The following is a 16017-nucleotide window of genomic DNA, read 5'->3' on the forward strand; positions in this document are numbered from 1 at the left end:
TAAAAAAAAGTGATTCTTAAAAAAAAAAAAAAAAAAAAATTAAGAATTCAAAGACAGGGACAGCAGAGCATTCAATGATGCATGAGACCCGGGTGAGTGCACAGGGGGCCTGCATACCCCAGCTCACCTTGGCTTCTCCCTCTAGACCTCCCCTCCTGCCACCCCATCCTCCTTTCACATCCTCACAAGGTCCGTGATCTTCTCCACCTCAGGGCTTTTGCAAAGGCTGTTCTCCCTGCTCTGAACACTTTTCTCAATTATTCTCTCATGAGGTCCTTCTCATTATTCAGCTCTCAGCCCAAACACCACCTCCTCAGGGTATGCCTCCCTGGTCCTCCAGCCTCAAGTGGCCACCCACTTAACTCTTCATCATATCTGCTGTTTATCCCTACCTAGTGGGCATCAATCTGTGACCTCAAGTGAACTTGTCAGTTTACTGTTTATTATCCATCTTCCCCGGTAGAATGTCAGCTCCCCAGCACAGGGCTGTGTCTGTCCTGGTCGGCACTGAATCCCAGGGGCCCAAGCCAGTGCTTGGCACATAGTAGATGTTCAATAACTATTTGTAAAACAGTGAATGAATGAATGAATGAATGGACACAGACACCCTTACACCCCCCTCTCCCCGCAACATTGCCCCACACCCTCCCTGTGCACCCCAGATAAGCACAGGGGTTCTCCCTGAATGTCCTGGTGCTCCAGACATCCCAACACAGAAAGCTGATGAGACCCAGACGGGCAGGCGGATCCTGAGGCCTTGAAATGAGGACAGACGGAAGAGGCAAGGCCTGGAGAAAAAGAAAAGAAGATAAAGGGAGGGAGGAGAGGGGAAAAAGGAGGAAAAGTGGAAAGAGAAAGGAAATGGAGCCAGAGGAAGGACAGAAGAGGTAGACAAAGAGAGGAGAACGCGTTGGGCTTGGTGATAATCCCGTTTCTCCTCTTTATGAGTGAAACTAATAATTACTATTAATACCTGGCCCCTCTCTGGTCCCTTCATCCAGGCTGGTGGGGAAGTTTTGAAGATGAAAGTCTGGGGGCACCTCTCAGATGCAGGTTTCAGGGCTTCACAACCACTAATTAAACTTGGCAGACCCTTCCAATTACCACCCCACACCCCCTCCCCTGGGATGCTCTGTCACCTGACTCAATGTCTTCCAGGTGGGAACGCTACCTGGGCCTTGAGGGAGGCTCAGTAGCTGCAGCTGGGGAGTGCAGGGTGGGGATGTCAGCAGAGACAGTCATGGGGGAGGTGCTAGAAAGAGGAACCTCACACCAGGTGGCACTGAAACCCAGGAGCCCTGCTCCCATCTGAAATTACAGCCCCATCCCAGAGGCTGCCCTCCCCCCAGTCCCACCCCAGGGTCTGTGTCTCTGGGCCCTGCCAGATGGCAGTGGGGGAAGTGCTACTGGGAAGGAAGATCTCACCAGGCAAAGAGGCAGAGTCGGCATGTCCAGCTCCTCCACGCGGCCCCAGGGCCACCCGGAGTCCTGGTCTCTCGTATCTTCAGGGGCCATTTCATTGCACCTCCCTCAAAGAGGCCCCCCCTGATCTCTAGCAGTCATGAGAGACATCAGCCCGGCTCCCCCGCACACCTGCAGCAATGGGGCCCTCACTACCTCCCGTTATTAAGCTGCCTGGACTTTGGGCTCAGTGAGCTCATCCAATCCCTTGATATTAAATACAATCTAGAGGCTCCTGAAGTTACATCAGCAGCTTTCGACCTTTCCAACGAGCCCCAACTGCCTGCCCCATCTTTCTACTAGGATGTCACATTGGTGGCTTCAAAAATAATAGGGCCTGAGCTTGGTTCCCTCCCTTCACCCATGTCACGACCTCCCCAGGCTCTCCCATCTTGGGAAATGGCCCCACTGTCCACCCATTGCTCAAGCTTGGTACCCAGAATCATCCTCACCCCTGCATCCAATCCATCTGAAAATCCTACTGATTCTACTTCCAAAGTCGCTCTCAAATCTAGATATCGTCCTTCACCTTCACAGCTGCCATCGTGCTCCGAGCCATCAACGTCTCTCACCTGCGTGATCATCTTCACCTGAATCTCTAAACAAAGCCAGAGTGGACTTTGAAATACACAAATCACAACATGCCGTGCCCTGCTTAAAGCTCCTCTCCCTTCTCACGGTATGTAGATTATAACACACACTCCTCATTCGCCAGGCTCCCGGCCTCCTGGATGATCTCACTTCTTTTCCCTCTCCTCGACAGCCCCCCACCTCCATGCGGTCCGTCAGCTCTTTTCCACCTTGGCAGCTTTTGCACTAGCTTTCGCCTCTGCCCGAATGCTGTTTCTTCTGCCGGCCTCATGTCTGCACCTTCTCACACTCAAAGTCCTGTCCCTGCCCCTCTAAGTGTGAGCCCACCCTGTAACCTTCTCGGGTCCGCCTGTTTCCACAGCACTTACCATAATCTGTAATGTTGTCGGCTGGCTTACTTGTATGATGTCTGGCTGTCTCCCGCACTAGACTGTGCCTTCATGTCTATGCTACTCATTGCTTTATCACTCACCAATGCCTAGCACAGTGCCTGGCACATAGTAGGTGCTCAACAAATATGCTAAATAGATAAATGCCCAGGATTCGTAACCTGGTACCACCAGCCCATTGGGTCCTGTTCTTCCATTTGGGGTGACTCAGAGCAGGTCCTTCACAAGTAGGTCCTGCCATGGGGCAAAGAGCACAGGGGCCCAGATCCGTCCTAGGAGGCCTGGTGGCAATCTCTGTACACTTACTCCACTCTGCACCAGCCGAGCGACCTTGGGCTCATCCCCAACCTTCTTCTGCCCCAGCTTCCCACTCTGGAAAATGAGAATAATAATCTGAGCTCCTGGGGGTGTGATGAGGCACTAAGGGAGAATGTACACCAAGGCCACATCACAACCACGTCCCGGGTGGACGTCCTGAAAGAAGTGAAGATTTACACACACACACTCACTCACTTACACTTACAGTCCCTCTAACCAACCTTGGGGCTCAGAAACTACAAAGCTAACTCCCGGGCCCTCCTCACCCCAGTGTACCAGCCCCAGCCAAGGCCTGTCCTTCCCCCAGGAGCGTGGTGATCAGGCGCCATCTAGCGGGCATCTAGGCGAGAGCCGGCATTCCAGCCCTCTCTTCCACTCCTCAGGGTGGGTGGGGCAGCTCCCTGGGACCCTGCCCTGACCGTCCTCGCCAGGCAGAACCAGGCCTAGGAACAGAGGCGCTGCCCATCAGGGCCCTCGGCCTCTCCCCAACTGCATAAAGTGCTAACCCTGAACCGCTGAAGGCCCACCTCCCCAGTCTTCGAGCTCACCTCCCACCATTCCTTCCCCTCCAGCCATACAGAACCTTCCCACAAAAGATCCTGAATAATCCAAGTTTTCCTCTTATCTCAGCCTGGGAGTTCTCCCCACCCTCTTCTCCCTGTCCTGGCTGACCCCTACTACCACTCTGCACCTCTACTCGAATGGCACCTGCCTAGAGGCCCCTGACCAAGCTAAATCTGCCCTCGGTTGCCCCATGGGCCTCCTCACCCCCTGTTGCTAAACTAGATCCACACACTGTGTTTCTTCCCCTCATTCCTCCTTAGACAAAGACATTGATAGCAGACCCTGTAATGCTCCCCTCTGCATGCTAAGTGCTGAGAGAGTCTGGGGCCCATAAGCTCAGACTGCTGGTGAGTTCTGTAAAAATCCGAGGCAGGGGAATCCCCTGGTGGTCCAGTGGTTAGGACTCTGGGCTCTCACTGCCGAAGGCCTGGGTTCAATCCCTGATTGGGGAACTAAAATTCCACAAGCCCTGCGGCATGGCAAAAAAAAAAAAAAAAAAAAAAATCTGAAGTAGGCGGGTCACAGCCTGTGGAAGATGGAAACTGAGGGGTTTCAGGAAGGATTCAGGGTGCTGCTTCAGGCTGGGCCCCATCTTCAAGCCCCAGAACCCACTAAGCTGCCGTTAATCTCTGACCTCTGGCTGTGTTTCTCTGGTGAGCTAACTCACCCTCTCTGGGCCACAGCTTCTTCTCCCCACTCTCCCCTTGCTCCCTCATGCAGAACTTCCTTCCAAGGGATGAAGCCCATGGACAAATTCAAATATGAGTTGTTGCTAAGAATGGGAAGTATGGGGCCTTCCAGGTTGTCCTTGAGGGTGCAGGAAAGGGTCTGTATTTCTCAAGGCCAATTCTCTGTTCTCCCTTCATCCACTCAACAAATACGTAAAAAATGCCTGGATCCGAGATTAAAAGTATTGGGGCTCTGGAGTCAGATTGTCTGGGCTCCGATCCTGGCACCACTGCTGATGGCTGTTGGCTGCTTGTTTCCTTAGCTGTAAAATGAGGGGGATAAAAATTTCTGTCTTACATGGTTATTGAGAGGATTCAATGAGAGGATATACACAACTCAGTACGGGCTCTGGTCTGTCGTAAGGGTTCAATGTGAGGGCTGTTGTTGCTACCACTATTCATGGAGCAACTTCGGTGTGTCAGGTCACTGATCTCACACTGCATCTCTCCTCCACGCCACACCTAGCGCCTCCCTTGTCTCCTGCACTCCGGTCCCTATGGGCCCTGGGAAGCCCCTCCCCAGTTCCCCGTTGGACTCCTCAACGCCTTAAGGCCTTCTGCTGCCCTCAGGAATTCCAGAACACCTGCAGTGGAACCTCCTCTCTCCCAGTCTTTTCTCTGAACGCTTCTGTCTTGCCCTAGGACACCAGCTCTCCCCTGAGGATGCTGCGTTCCCCTGCAGGCCTCCCAGTGGCTTCTCCTTTCTCTTCCATAGCCCATGGACAGGAGAAAAAATGGAGAGAGCGGAGGGAGAAACCACAGGCATGTTGTCCTCCTTGCCCCTCACTGTCCCTTTCAGGCTGTCTGCGTTCCCACCTCCCTAAAGGATGCCCATTTTGAATCTCGTCTCCACCCTGCAGCACCCATGCCTTCACCTGGGCGCAGATGTCTACCAGCTTCTGGGGCACAGCCTCCCATCTTTGAGGGCTTGCCCTTGGCCTCAGTGTCACTCTCAATCAGTTTGTTCCTGTTGTAGTTCGTGGTCATTCCAGTATTCATAGAGATGCTGCTGCCATCACCTTGGCCTCTGGTCCCTTGACCTGTTCCTAATGATCTTGTCCCCCCACCCAGCCCCCACCCATGTCAGCCACTCACTGCCATGGTCTGAAACTCCTCCCCAAACCATTATCTCAATCTCACGCCCCCTGTCCCTGATCGCCAGCTCAAAGTATCAGCTGGTACCTGGACTTCAGCCATCCCTTACCCCAATGGGACCTCGAATCCATTGTTCCCACCACCTTTCTGCTCCCCCTCACCCCCTTGATGCTCTCACTACCCCAATTACCCCAGCTTCAGTGCCTGCTCAGTGGCGATAATCATTCCTGTACATTCAGCCTCCAATCCCTTGTTCTTCTCTCCAGTTGTCTTCTCTTGGCAAAAACCACAACCCTGCTTAAATCCAGCCCCCTGCCTACTCCATGCCTGCGTCCATGCAGCAGAACATGGCTGAAGAAAACGTCCAGTGGACCCTTAATGCTGCCCTGGAATTACTCCCTAGTCCCCTAGCTCTTGGTGAGGTTTTAAACCTTCTCTCCACCTTCAATCTTCAATATCCACCCACCCCCAGCCTCACAGCTGTTCGCTTCCTACTTCCCTGACGAGAACGTTCTCAAGCTCCCACTCCCAAGCGTGCTTACCCTCCAGCATCTCCCTACTCCCCGTTTGCACAGATGTGCTATCCACACTCCTATCTAAAGCTGCTACCTCCATCTGTGCACTAGAGTGGGTCACCTCTTCCTGCTCAAGGACACGGCACCATCATCAACTTTTTTCAGTCTCTACTAGACCATTCCCACTGGTATACAAATATCTGTTACTGATGCAGTCTTAAAACAGAAAACAGAAAAGAGCCTCTTGATCCTGCTTCCTCATTCTTCTGCCCTTTTGCACATCTTCGCAGCAAAAACTCAGGTGCTGTCTATACGTCCCTTTCTCTCTTGAATCTGCTCCATTCAAGCTTTTGCACTCCCCTCCCCTGACCCCTGCCACACACACCTTGACCTCTTGCCAAGGTCCCCAGTGGCCTCCAAGCTGCTACATCAGTGGTCATTCTCCGCCCTCATCTTACTTTACCTCTCAGCATGCGGACACAGCTGCCTGCTCCCTTCTCCTTGATTCCCTTTCTTCCCCTGGCTTCCTGGACACTCCCTCTCTCGGTTTTCCTCCCATCTCACTGCTCCCCGCTGCTTTCTCCTTGGTTATCTCCTTCTTGTCCCCACGCTTTAAAGCTCCGTCCTTGTACCTCTCCTCTATCTGTACTCAGCCCCTGGGTGGTCACAAGCAGTCTCATACCATCTAGATGCTGAAGACTCCCAAATTTACACCTCCAGCCGAGACCCTCTCCTCAATTCCAAACTCATCTACCCCCAAAACCTTGTTGACACCTCCACTTAGATATACAATAGACATCTCAAACTCAGGCCTAAGACTGAACACCTAATCTCCGCCCCCACTCCCCCGCCCCAAATTTACTCCACCCTTGGCCTCCCCACCCCAGCTCATGGTGACTCTGGAATTAATTTTTTTTAAAAATGTATATTGAAACTTCTGTCGTCATTGGGCACTTACTCAGTGCCAAGCTCTGAGATACAATAATAATGGCACAAAGCTAAGACTTGAAAACAACGTAGGAATTACCTAAACAAAGGCAAAACGAATGGTCTGGGTGGGGAACATGTATACACAAAGGTCCTGGGGTGGGAAGGCACTTGGAGAGTTGAAGGAATTAAAAACAGCTGGGGGGCTTCCCTGGTGGCGCAGTGGTTGAGAGTCCGCCTGCCGAGGCAGGGGACACGGGTTCGTGCCTCGGTCCGGGAAGATCCCATATGCCACGGAGCGGCTGGGCCCGTGAGCCATGGCCACTGAGCCTGCGCGTCCGGAGCCTGTGCTCCGCAATGGGAGAGGCCACAACAGTGAGAGGCCCGCGTATGGGGCGGGGCGGGGCACGACAAAAAAACAGCTGGGGCGTTGTATGTGAGGGAGGAGGGATGGGAGATCAGGCTGGAGGAATTGCAGGAGCCACTTTCTGCGGGCTCTTACTTCGCAGTTGCCTTGTCTGTTTTTCCCATCCCACCCAACCCCATGCGCTATCAATACTTTGAGCACAGGAAACATATCTACCACCACCCCTCATAGGTGATTCATTCATTCAGTAAATACTTACTGATCACCTACTAGGTATCTGGCACTGTTCTAGATACTTGGGATACATCGATGACCAGAACAGATAATGATCCCTACCAACTTGGAGTTTATATTCTGGCAGGAAAGGCAGATGTAGTACCTAAGTAAATGTCCTATTATGTTAGAAGATGACCAGTACTATGAAAGAAGAAGAAGTCAAGCAAGGTAAAGGGTATAGGGGTCTGAGGAAAGGGGTGGGGCAGGTGCAGAATTAAATAGAGAGGGCAGGGTAGCCTTGTTGAGGAGAGATTTGAGCAGAGGCATGAAGGAGGAAAGGGAGCAAGCCTTTCCATTATTAGCGATAATCTAAGGGAACATTATTACTGGAAGAGGGAACAGCATGTGCAAAGGCCCAAAGGTGGAAACACCACTGACATATTCTAGGGAGAGCAAGGAGGCTGGTGTGACTGGAGTAGAGTTAGTGAGGGGAGACGGGTGGGTGACAAGGGGATGTAACGATGAGAGAGAACGGGTGGTGGGGGCAGATTATGTAGGCCTTTAGGTCATTGTAAGGATTTTGGCTTTTGCTTTGACTGAAGCCATTTGGAGGGTCTTGAGGAGAGGACTGACAGAATCTGACTCATGTTTTAATAGGGTCAGTATGGATGCTCTGTGGAGGATAGTCTCTCAATGGTGGTGGCATGAGGGACTAAAGTAGAAGCAGGGGTCACAGTTAAGAGGTGAAAGATAACTGGTACCTGAGACCAAGGTGGCATTAGTTGGGAGAGAAGGAAGTGCTCAAAATTTGGTTATATTTTGAAGGTAGATCCAACAGGATTTCTTGGTAGATTAAACATGGGACATGAGAGAAAGGGCTGTCAAAGAAGACTCCTCTAATCCAAAGCAGGAACTTACTCCACACTGCTCCAGACTCAGCTAACAAACCTCCTTTACTGGGGAACTCAGTGTTCGAGAACAAAAAAGTTTTTTCTTTCAAAGAATATAAACAGACAATTCACAAGAGAGATGCAAACGCGCAAAACAATCCATAAAGAGGTGTCTGACCTTATTAATTATGGAATAAATACAATACAGCAAGGAGATAGATTTAGTTTCTCAGTTTAGCAGAAGTGAAAATTGGTATCAACTTTCTGGCGGGCAGTTTAGCAACATATATCAAAACTTAAAACATATGTTCCTTTTGACTGCTGGCAGTTTACCCAAGGAAGGAATAGCACAAGTGTGTTTCGGACACTTTTGTTTATATTTGAAAATTCTGGAAATAACTTAAATGTCCTACAATAGAGAACTGACTAAATAAACAATGGTACAGCTATAGAGAGGAATATCATATAGTAATAAAAAATAATGCAATACAGGTATTCCTAGTTGCTTGCAAAGAAGAGGACTGAGTTGCTGGGGACAGAAATGACAGAAGTAGGGTTTTGGGGGGGTTTTTTTGTTTTCTTGGAGTAGGGTTTTTTTAAACATACTTTTTGATAACTGCAATTTTAAATTTGTGTGAATACATGTAATATTCAAAATAATAAATGAAATTTTAAATATCTGTAAAAAAAAATGTTGTAGATCTCTATTAGTTGTTACGGGAGGATGTCCACAATGTTGAGTGAGAAAAAAAGTTACCAAATGGCATATAGAATACAATTTCATTTACATGAGATTGTATATTATATACTAAAAATATAGGTATAGATATAAGTATAGAAAGTTATTTCTGGAATGATGCTACAATTTGATAATAGTGGTATCTCTAGAAGAAAAAATTTAGAGATGATTTTTACTTTTTTGCTATATACTTTTCTGTATTGTGTGAATTGTTTATAATGAGCATGGATTTTTTTTTATACTATCAGGGAAAAATATTGTAAGGTTATTTTCTTTTAAAAAGGAAGTGCCTCAGACTTCCCTGGTGGTGCAGTGGTTAAGAATCTGCCTGCCAATGCAGGGGACACGGGTTCGAGCCCTGGTCCAGGAAGATCCCACATGCCACAGAGCAACTAGGCCCGTGTGCCACAACTACTGAGCCCACAGGCCACAACTACTGAAGCCCGTGCACCTAGCATGCTCCACAATGAGAGAAGCCATTGCAATGAGAAGCCCCCGCACTGCAACAAAGACCCAACACAGCCAAAAATAAATAAATAAAATAAATAAATTTATTAAAAAAAAACAAAACTAGAAACAGAACTACCATATGATCCAGCAATCCCACTCCTGGTCATATATATCTGGAGAAAACCATAATTCTAAAAGATACCTGAACCCCTATGTTCATAGCAGCACTATTTACAATAACCAAGACATGGAAGCCACCTTCGACAGAGGAATGGATAAAGAAGAAGTGGTATGTGCATACAATGGAGTATTACTCAGCCATTAAAAAAAGAACGAAATAATGCCGTGTGCATCAACGTGGATGACCTAGAGATTATCATAGTAAGTGAAGTAAGTCATACAGAGAAAGACAAATGTCATATGCTATCACTCATATGTGGAAACTAATTTTTTTTTTTTTTTTTTTTTTTTTTTTTTTTTTTTTTTTTTTTTTTTTTGGGCGGTACGCGGGCCTCTCACTGTTGTGGCCTCTCCCGTTGCGGAGCGCAGGCTCAGCGGCCATGGCTCATGGGCCTATCCGCTCTGCGGCATGTGGGATCTTCCTGGACCGGGGCACGAACCCGCGCCCCCTGCATCGGCAGCAGACTCTCAACCACTGCGCCACCAGGGAAGTCCCGGAAACTAATTTTTTTAAAAATGATACAAATGAACTTATTTACAAAACAGAAACAGACTTACAGACATCGAAAACAAACTTATGGTTACCAAAGGGGAAACGTGGTGGTGTAGGGATAAATCAGGGGTTTGGGATTAACATACACACACTACTATATATAAGATGGATAAGCAACACGGGCCTACTGTATAGCACAGGGAACTCAGTATTATGTGATAACCTATATGAGAAAAGAATCTGAAAAAGAATGAATATATGTATATGTATAACTGAATGACTTTGCTGTACACCTGAAACTAACACAACATTGTAAATCAACTATACTCCAATAAAATTTTTAAAAACAAAATAAAATCGCTTTCTTTAAAAGGGAAGTCAAAACAGTATCTATTTGATAATGTGGTGAGGATTAAATGAGGCAATGCATATGAATCGCTTATCCCAGGCTGGTATACAATGGTAAGTATTGAATAATTTATTCTTATTTTTCCAAGTACACAGAAGTTGAAAGTCTACGATCACCGTGGTTTTGTTGTTGTTGTTCGCCTCCACACCACGAGGGACGCTGCCACCTCCAGGCTAACCAGGCTCAGGGTTAGGGAAGTCTGTCTAGCCGCGGTCGCCGCCATCTTAGGATACAGGCCTTCCTCACCCACCGTGTGTGGCTGCTTCGTACAGTCTTAGAAGCAGACCCGCTCGCCAAAACACCCAGCCTCTTACCTCCTTAGGCGCTCCTTTAAGTAAGCCGTATTCTCGAGGGCGTTTTAATCTCCTTGGAAACGCTAAAATCGGCGTCTTCCGGGAGCCGGACTCGCCCCGTGACCGCAGACGTACACTTCCGGGGACACGGGCGTGACCCGTCGCCCCGCCCTCTCCCTCTCTCTCTTTCTGGTGGCTGATTCTGGAGAAGACGAGTAGGTAGGATTGCTGGGCGAGGAAAATCGGGTGGCATCCTGCGGCACGGGGGCCCGCCGAGGCCGGGGGCGCGGGGCTGGGGTCTTTCCGTGGAAGACAAACCAAGCGCCGGGCGAAAGGAGCTCGGCGGGCCGACCCAGACTCTGGTTCGCGCCCTGTCTCGGGAGGCGGCGGTATTGCTTCAGGGAAAAGCCGGTAAAGCAGGGGTGAGTTTGGGTCTAGCCTCGAAGGCATAGGTCCCGCGCCACGACCACACCTGCGCTTAAGCGGCAGCACAGCGTGGTTGATTGGGAAAGGAGAGGGAAACTTAGTCTGTTGTGACCTCCCACCTTTACCCCACCAGCTTTTTCGTGGGCGGTCGCAGGCCGGTCCCCTGATTTCTAGTATGTTTTCGATCTGGAAAGTAGGAATGGTCGTACGAATCCCGTGGGGATGTAGTGAGGATTCCAGAGGAGGATGCAGAAAAAATGGCCCTTCGTTAGGTGTTTCCTAAATCTGAGTGACTGCTGCTAAGTCGGGCATGTTTTAATTTCTGGGCGCTCAGGGCAGGTTTCTCAAAGCCAGAAATTAGGGGAAGGCTTAATTTCCCCTAACATTAGTGTTTGCTGAGCATCTACCGTGCGCCTGTTGTCGTTGAAGGCCGAGACGAGGGGCGCTCAAGTCTTGCCAGGGTGGGGTGGGAGGTGCAGTGCAGGGTTAGCCTCCAGCAAGCGACACCTGGAAATCCTGAGCTCTGGCGTGTTCGCGGCGTGGGGCGGGAGAGCAAGTGCCCGCGCACCGTTCTCGGGGGAGCAGTTGTTCCCAGAGAAGTAAACCTTGGGGTTTTCTGTCGTTAACACTGGGATTCTTTTTTCTTTCCGTAAGAAATGGCACCTCGCAAGGGGAAAGAAAAGAAGGAAGAACAGGTTATCAGCCTTGGCCCTCAGGTGGCCGAAGGAGAAAATGTATTTGGTGTGTGCCACATTTTTGCATCCTTCAATGACACTTTCGTCCATGTCACCGATCTTTCTGGCAAGTGAGTACCTAGGTGGAGAGGCCAAGGACCCAATTAACGAGGGTTGGGGTTAGAAACGACCCTGGAACTGGGTGGCAGTTTAAGGGGATCTCTTGAAATAAATGTTGTTAAAATGTTCAAATAAGGATATGTGCTTGGTTCATGAGTCCACATAGATGGTGTGATTCTCCTAGGAATTCTAAGAGAGAAGGAGACATTTTGTGCCCTTACGGGCTTACAGCATGGGGACCTCGTATGTAACATGAGGAGGAATTACTTATGGAGTAATAGGAGGATTAAATGTAAAAGTACATGTAAATCGTCGATACAGAGTTTAGTTATCTAGGATCTGAACCCCATCAAGGCAGAGCCCATGGCAGTCTTGTCAGATCAGGATGCATGTTCAATTGACCTTCATTCTCTGCCCTACCTGAGCAGTCGTGCTTTTTACTCATTAGGATGTGGTATGCACTCTGAATCCTTGTTGGGTAGGAAAGAAAGGACCTTGTGCTTTTGTCCCCAGGGAAACCATCTGCCGTGTAACTGGTGGGATGAAGGTGAAGGCTGACCGAGATGAGTCATCTCCATATGCTGCCATGTTGGCTGCCCAGGATGTAGCCCAGAGGTGCAAGGAGCTGGGCATCACTGCCCTCCACATCAAACTCCGGGCCACAGGAGGAAATAGGTAAGGCTGGGACTGGGTAGTGAGGTCACTGGGCTTGGGCAGGACATCCTAGGTGTGTACATAATTAATACAGGCATACCTCAGAGATGCTGTGGGTTTGGTTTCAGACCACTGTATTAAAGCAAATATATCAGTAAAGCAAGTCATGTGAATTTTTTGTTTTCCCAGCACGTATAAAAGTTACGTTTACACTGTACTGTATGTAGCCTACTGAGTGTGCAGTAGCATCATGTCTTTTTTTAAAAAAAAAAACAACCCAGTGTACATAACCTTAAGTTAAAAATACTTTACAGCTAAAAAAAAGTTTCTAACCATCTGACGATGAAGGGTTGCCATAAGCCTTCAATTTGTTTCTTTAAAAAAGGCATTATCTGTGAAGTGCAGTAAAATGAGATATGCCTGTAACTGGTTCCCTCACCCTCCCCTTCTCCAACTTACTGTGTTAATTGAGCACTCAGAGCATACGAGGTGCTATGTTCTAAGTACTAGAAGAGAGTGATGGGGGAAAATAGATATGGTCTCCATCCTCCTCCGTGGCTCTTAGGCTGGTGGAGAGTCAGGCTTTGAGCAGTATAGAGCAGAGGAGCATGTGGTTTCTTTTTGCAGCAAGTGCTGGGAAGCAAAACTGTGTCAGGGATGGGTTGGTAATAAAGTTTAAACTAAGACCTAATGTGGTGGTGTTAGAAGTCGGTCCAGTGAAGGAAGGACAGGGGAGAGTATTCCAGCCAGGAACAACTGGAAGGAAAAGGTCTTGGGGTGGAAATGAGCTTCATCTGTGGGAAGGAGTGGCATGAGGTGTGAACAGATAGGAGCGGGTGAGGTCCTGCTGGGTCTTGAAGAACCTGGTTAAGATTTGGACTTGGGCTGGGTGGTGGGGGCATGAAAACTTGTTAACAGTAATGATCTGTTGAGGTTGGGTTGTATGGTATTTCTTTGGTTGTTGTTTGTCTTTTAAGATGACTGCTGTGTTGGGAACAGACCGGATAGGAAGTTGTTAAAGTGGTCCAGTGGACTGATGATAGTGTCGTGGTCTTGGGAGGATGGAAAAGGACAGATCACCAGAAAGACTTAGAATCACAGCATGTGACCAAAATGGGTACTTCCTTAAACAGGGTGCAGGCAGAGCAGGATACAAACTGTGACCCATGGGGGGCGGTGTGTGACAAAAAGTAAGTGGCATACTAAGCCTGAAGTATTTACGGTCTGGCCCTTTGCAGAAAGAAAGTTTGTAGAGCCCTGAACTAGAGGGTTGTGGGATCTTCTAATGACTTGGCCAAAGGCTTTTCTTAATTTAGACATTCATTTCCTAGGACCAAGACTCCTGGACCAGGGGCCCAGTCAGCCCTCAGAGCCCTGGCCCGCTCAGGAATGAAGATTGGGCGGATTGGTGAGTGCCCCTCTTTGGCTTATGCTTGGATTTGCTTTGAAGCACTGACCCCGGAAAGCATGTGGTCTGCGCAGTGGATACAGGGCCTAGTCTGGTAGCTTTTGGCAGTTAGGTTTGTTAATAGGGAGTGCAAGAGGCACCATGTGACATAAACTCTCTCCCTGAACACCCTTGTTGCCTTGATGTGAATGTCCTGTATTGGGACAGCGCCGTCTCATTTCTGAACTTCTGTGCCTGATGGTGACTGGTGGAACTGATGAGATGAATTATCCTTTCCAGTGTTCTCATGGGGGTTGCTATTGGTATTTTGGGGGGGTGTCTCCTGCGTGATCATTGACTACTCAATATCAGTAGGGCAGGCCAGGCATTGTGACAAGAGTGTATGGAGGGGGCAGTAGCTCCCATGGTTGAGAATCACAGCAGTTCCCTACACTTGTGTAGCATGTATACCCCCATGCCTGATCTGGTCATTTATAGGTCTTAGGAAGGAGATGTTAGCCCTTCCCTATTGTTTCTGTGGCAACGTGTACTGATCCCTCAGTCTACTGGTCTAGTCCTCTCAAGATTTTTTCAGAACATTTTCAACCTCTTAGCTATTAAAAAGGAGATATTCTTCAGTTTATGAGGATTTTTCCGCTAGAGTCGGTGTACTAGGTGTCAGAAACCTGGACTTATCACCTGCCTCTGACATCCTGTGCAAGTTACCTACTTTCTCTGAGCCTCAGTTTCCCCTTCCGGTAAGTTGAGTTCAAACCACATCAGAAATTTTGAGGAAGCAGCAGATGGGGCAGCTCCACATCTATCTGTTAAATACTGAGGACTTGCGAAGCAGCAAGATCCACTGCTGATCCGTTAGACCGTTGGCCTAGGGAGGCCTGGACCCCTTCCCATCCAGCTCCAGGCAATGATGTTTTCTCTTCCTCCCCACAGAGGATGTCACCCCCATCCCCTCCGACAGCACCCGCAGGAAGGGGGGTCGCCGTGGTCGCCGTCTGTGAACAGGACTCCTCAAATTATTGTTTTCTGTTAATAAATTGCCTTGATGTAAGCTCTTTTCGACTCTGGTCTTTTCTCCTTTGTGTAGGCCACCCTCGGGGATATTTTGATTCCTTCCTCCTATATTTAACCAGGGTGTGGGGACTGTCTTGAGGTCATGGGTGCATTGATAAACCAGCAGCCATTTAATAGATACATTGCTTCAGAGAATGTATATAGCCTGTCCAAGAAGAACACAAGAGGTACTGATTCAGCCCCTACCGAGGGACAGGGTGAGCCTGTGTTCTGTGAACTGGTTTCCTGGGAGGAGGAGCCTAAGGAAAGGTGAGATAACGGTGGCTGCTGTTGGGTCTTTTCTACACTGCTTGTTGTGGTGTTAGGTTACCTCAGTCATCTAAAGCCGACCAAGGCCTTGAAGACCTTGTTTTGAAAGTGAAGATGTTGATTCCAAAAAGGGACCAGTTCTTAAAGAGCGGGAGTGGAGTGGAAACTGTTGAGCTAAGTGTATGTAGCCTGAGCAGAAGAGCCTTCCAGACAGCCATATATAAACACGTGTGGGTGTGTACCCGCCCCCCACACCTTCTGTGCAAAAAAAAGGGATCGCACTCTTGCATCTTGCTTTTTCTCACTTGGCAGATCTTGGAGGTTGTTCCACATCAGTACATAAAGTACATAAAGATTCGGTCACCCACAAATACACACCAAGCCCTATTTTCGTCGGAGATGAAAAAGTTTCTGCTTTCCGGAAGCATGCATCCAGCTCCAAGGACCCAGTGGCACCAGATGGTACTGAGTGTTCTGCAGAGGCTTAGCATAGGGCTGTGTGATAGTGACTGCTACCCCAAGGCAAGATAATGGCATAATGTTTTCAGGGTTCATCACAGCATGTTTCAGAACTTCATTCCTTTTTATTGCTGATTAACGTTCCGTTATCTTGATACACAGATCTCTTCACAGTTCTCTTACCACTCGGAAGAACCTTGGAGAGGTGGGTCTTGCCATGGCTCCTACCAACTTACCCTGTGTGATGGACAAGCCATCTTTTTTGAGTCTCTGTTTCTTCATCTTAAAAATGAGTGATTACAACCCAAAGTATAAAATGAGTCCATGCTGT

At 48.7% G+C, this 16017-nt stretch overlaps 1 protein-coding gene across 2 annotated transcripts; it reads left to right on the plus strand.

Moving 5' to 3' along the window:
• Window positions 1–10810: 10810 nt before the first annotated feature.
• Window positions 10811–14959, plus strand: RPS14 (ribosomal protein S14). Of its 2 annotated transcripts, none has more exons than XM_079703397.1 (5): window positions 10811–10844; window positions 11706–11856; window positions 12359–12520; window positions 13831–13907; window positions 14838–14959. In XM_079703397.1, exons 2-5 carry the CDS (start codon window positions 11708–11710, stop codon window positions 14903–14905), a joined length of 456 nt encoding a protein of 151 aa, XP_079559523.1. In that variant the 5' UTR covers window positions 10811–10844; window positions 11706–11707; the 3' UTR covers window positions 14906–14959. The 2 variants fall into 2 exon arrangements, with proteins under 2 accessions (XP_079559523.1, XP_079559524.1); XM_079703398.1 differs by lacking the exon at window positions 10811–10844 and adding an exon at window positions 10897–11047.
• Window positions 14960–16017: the final 1058 nt, after the last annotated feature.

This window comes from Hyperoodon ampullatus (assembly GCF_949752795.1).
Source record: "Hyperoodon ampullatus genome assembly, chromosome: 4".
In the NCBI taxonomy this organism is placed as follows: Eukaryota; Metazoa; Chordata; class Mammalia; order Artiodactyla; family Ziphiidae; genus Hyperoodon; species Hyperoodon ampullatus.